Raw genomic sequence first — 4,652 nt, forward strand, 5'->3', positions numbered from 1 at the left:
AACCTCCAACTTAAATCAGGGATAGAAAGGAGAACTAAACTTCAATGGTTACCCCAACACAACAACCAAACGTTCTCAAGAAAGGAAAGCAAAGATGTGAAGAATAGTTCTATACTGACGGGTTTTTATTGTGGTAATGCAACTACTTTTTATTCTTTGTTCAAATCTTATCACTGTAAGAACAATGTATCTTAACATTTCTCACCAGTTTGCAACATATGAGAAAGGACGATGAAGTCCACACAATTTATCTTTCTTTTTTCATATGTCAATTTGAAACACATCACTCACCAACTTGTGGGAACAAACACAGTTAGTTTTACCTTTTTAATTTCATTAATTCAAGGATTATCAGAATAGTAAGTTACAATATTGGGTATTAGAATGGTGGTTAAACTATCACACAAAATATTCTTTAAGCAGAACATAAAGTTTATTTTCAAGCTATATGCAGTGAATATAAACAACAAAAAACACAATTTTCATATTTAAAAAGGAAAAACCAAGTCACTCAAATATTAATCAATTACCACGTATAACCGTGGCAAAAACTAAATGCTAATGGCCGAAAAATAATCCACACTACATTTGGTGGCACAACAGATCCATATTCTTTAGACGAAAAAGTTGGTGAGATGAGGTGCCACAAAATGAGTCAACTTGAACTTATTCCTGAGGAAAGTAAACCAAAAGTCACCTTTCATAGTAAGTACATTGAATCAGTTCTTTTCCGTAACGGATGCTCAGTCTGAAGTCTATTCTGGTGCTTCAACCTGTTCCGAAGTTTCAGTTTGTTTCAGTTTTTCCAAGGCAGAAATTCGACTTTCTAGTGAATTGTGGAGGTCATTCATCTGGAAAAACAAGGAAAGTTCGTTCATCAAGTGGAGCAGTACACGATTTGTAAAAATTACAATGTCACTTTTCAAACAAAACCTAACTCATTCCTTTCCCATGCAAGAAAATGTAGTGAAGAGATGATTGCCAATATGCGTGGATCACTACAAATGTGAGACATATCTATTATGGATTTATTTTTATAAACTTCTCAGTAAACACTTCAAAAATATTAATATAAGAAAATAAAATAAGTTTTTACTAGCTTAAGTATAAATTAGAAGTCTAGTTTAAAAAAAATAAAACTACATCTTCGTGAATAAATTAATTTTAGCTTACAGATATTCTTCTTCTGTTTTTCCTTCCTATCTTTGTTTTCTTAGAAATGTTTACGAAAAAAAGTTATCCAAAACGGTGTTATCTCCAAATAGCACGGAACAAATGACCCAATTTTATGAGTAGACATAATTTGGATTTAAGATTCAAGTAGAGAAATTTCAAATAAAATTTGCAGCAAAAAAATTCTACCGCAAGAACAGTTAGAAAAGAAACCATCTGCATTTTCTAAATTTGACAATAAACAAAAATTTAAAACCATGAGAAAAGACATTCATTCGAGACAGCAACAAAGTATGATCGTAGTTTGCAGCCCCCATTGTATTCCTCATTCAAGCAAAACTTCCACGTGCCTCCAAAAAGCTATATTGAATATAACAACTGAAGCATTGCATTTAACACTGACAAAAAATAACAAATATATTCATCCACTATTTAATTCGAAAGTCCTTAGAAGCACCACCAAAGAAAATTTGTCCCATTCTAATTATCAACAAACAAGACTAAGTCATTATTGATAAAACCAGTTTGCATACGTCCAAGAAGGCCAGGCAGGAAAACACTTGATGGAAACGCACTACAGAAGTCGAGGAGGTCTTGTAGAGAACAAAACATCGATAAATGTTTATTCACAAATTAAGGGACAGAGAATTTCATGAGACCCTAATAAGAGTTTAAAAAGGCTAGGGAGAAACAGGTCAATGTTGGGAGGAAAATACACATAACACACCTACAACAGCAAGACCAGTCTTTGCATTAAACAAACTAACAAAAAGCAAGCGTAAAATAAATAAAACACATACAGATATTACAAGTATGTGTATATTGTAGCAACCAAGGAATAAACAATAATCCTATTGAATATTTCCAACATATCTATTGTTAAGAAAGTAAGGCTTAGGTTACTACACGAGGCACTGAGATAAAAATATTGGATATCTATTCAATTGTTCATTCTGTAAAAATGTAAATATCACCACCATACCATGACTGCCTCTCAATTATCCAAAATACCAATTAAGTGCATACAAACCCGGTTAGATATATTAGATTATTAGATATCTAATATAGATATCATATCTTTATCCTTTATCTTTACTTAGTTTGTTATTATTCTTTATTTATATTTTGAGTTCAGCTCATATTTCTTCTATTATAAACAAAATATCCTATGTATATATTCAACAAAAGAGAGATTAATCTCATACATAGTTTTTACTATATTGAACATGGTATCTAGAGTCTGGTTCTTTTAGGCAAAATTTTGGTCACCTTTGTCATTGTACCTGTCGTCGCTAGAGTTTAGTGTTCGACCGACCACACAGTTTTGATCATCTCAGCTGCGCGACCATCGTGTCTTCCAAGACGCCTTTATTGGAGCTCCTATGCACTCTCAGTGCCTTTCGAACACGTGGATCTGCTCCATTTTCCGTCGTGCATGGTGGCGCATCCCACCTCCTCTCAAGCAACGATTCAAAGCGTCGAGATTACTCTTTTTTCTCTTTCAGGTGCCTTGATTGGAGAATCTTGGACTTTTAAGGTTTCTCTCTCCTGTTCATCCATGGCTTCTTCCGCTGGTATTTCTTCTAACCCCTCCACTGTCACGTGCGTCTGACCCGTCCATATGTACGTTTTCTCGAATGCAAAGATGGCTTTTGTTAGTGTATTTATAGCCATGGTGGCTTTCCAACAATGGTCTCTTTATCAACTGGATATCAACGGCGATTTGCAAGAAACCTCCCAGATTTGTTGCTCAAGAGAGTCTTCTGGGTTGGTATATCATCTTTTATGTCGTCTATGCAAATCATTAACAATTTGGTACTAGTCGAGTGCAAAAGCATGTATTTACACTAAGTCTTACGAAGAATTAATTATATTTGTAATATTTGATACATACGATTTGTATGCACCAACTTGAGGGGATTGTTAGATATATTAGATTATTAGAAATCTTATATAGATATCATATATTTGTCTTTACTTAGTTTGTTATTGTTTTTTATTTGTATTTTGGACTTAACCCATATTTTTTTTATTATAAATAGAATAGCATATGTGTATATTCAACATAAGACTCATACGTAGTTTTTAGTATATTGAACAAACCCAAATCCACCTCTGCTTGGGTCAGGTTACACAAAAGATGTACTGTTAAAATTGAAAAAAATCGAACAAAAGATTGTCCTTGATGGAACCTAAGCCTTTGTTTGGATGGACTGATGTAAGGCGAAGAGTGAAGAAAGGAAAGGAAGTAAGACAGAAAGAGACAGGAAATGAGTAGAAAACGAAGTTGTTTGAGCTAAGTGAAAGAAAGTGAAAATGAGTGAAAACTAAGATAAGACTTAAACCCAAACTAAAAGACGAGGGTGGGGATCTTTATCCTTGTACAGAAGTTGGCAAGGGAGAGGAAGGGAAAAAAGGAGATCAACCTAAATCTCTCCCTTCCAATTTTTGGCTAATCTCCTTTCAATTCAATTCATACAAATGCAGAATACAGAAATAAAGCAGCCTGCTTTCCTCTGCACAGTCCTCCTTCCATCAATTAAAAGACAAAATACAATCATCTAAATAATAAGAAACAAAATGGACAACTTCCCTCCATTTTGTGGCTCATGATAAGTATAATAGCTTTAAAAACCAGCTAGGAAACAGCATCGTTGCAACCATTCGTGAAGACTTTAACATTACGACAAGAAGGAAACAAATTTCTGTGAGAAACAGAAGTACATACAAATTGAAATTTTATTAAAAACATTGGCTGACATTTCTAAACCATTCATCACCACAATAATCGTCATCAACTCATCATCGTATCATATCAATTGTATCCCTCTTTGTAACCAAAATTCCAAAAATGGTAGTATAACCAACACCTAGAAGCACTTTCAATTAAAAGCTCACACAAAAGACATTATTAGGGGAACAAAAATACTAAATGCAACATAAATCAACTGAGAAAAAAAAAATCGAAAACTCCAAAATAATAATAACTAAAAGAAGGGGAGAAAATGATGAGGTTATTTGGGTTTACCTGATGGGAAAAAGATTGGTATGCGACCTTGTAATCCCTGTGGAGGATGTAGAGACCCGCAAACGACGCCGTTGCAGCCCCGGCGAAGAACGACGCCAATCTCACTCTCATCACATACCCCATTTTGCCCCAATTTACTTCTCTCTCTATTACAGCTTCACAGGAAACAAAAATAATAACCCCTTTCAAACCACAAGCATCTAATCGACGTCGTTTTCTATTAACTACACTAGACCAGGAGTTTCTTCTCCTTAGTGGATTACTCTTTTAATTAAAAATATAATTTATTTGTGTGTTCTTAGATTAACAATTCTCTAAACATTTTCTAATCTGTCAACTAATGTAATTTTAAAACATTTGAATATATGAAATTTTAGTTCATTTTATTTAAAATTATTTTATTTTTAAAATATGTTTTACATAAAATAACTCAAATTTGATGAATTTTATT

General features: G+C 33.4%; 1 protein-coding gene across 1 annotated transcript; it reads right to left on the bottom strand.

The window, feature by feature from the left end:
* Window positions 1–454: 454 nt before the first annotated feature.
* On the bottom strand, window positions 455–4,382 carry LOC106775335. The gene is made up of 2 exons (XM_014662443.2): window positions 4,202–4,382; window positions 455–851 (listed from the first exon to the last, which is right to left on the bottom strand). The coding sequence occupies exons 1-2, from the start codon at window positions 4,322–4,324 to the stop codon at window positions 756–758; spliced, it is 219 nt and encodes a 72-aa protein (XP_014517929.1). The 5' UTR covers window positions 4,325–4,382; the 3' UTR covers window positions 455–755.
* Between the last annotated feature and the right edge of the window lie 270 nt (window positions 4,383–4,652).

This window comes from Vigna radiata, chromosome 10, assembly GCF_000741045.1.
Source record: "Vigna radiata var. radiata cultivar VC1973A chromosome 10, Vradiata_ver6, whole genome shotgun sequence".
Classification (NCBI taxonomy): Eukaryota; Viridiplantae; Streptophyta; class Magnoliopsida; order Fabales; family Fabaceae; genus Vigna; species Vigna radiata.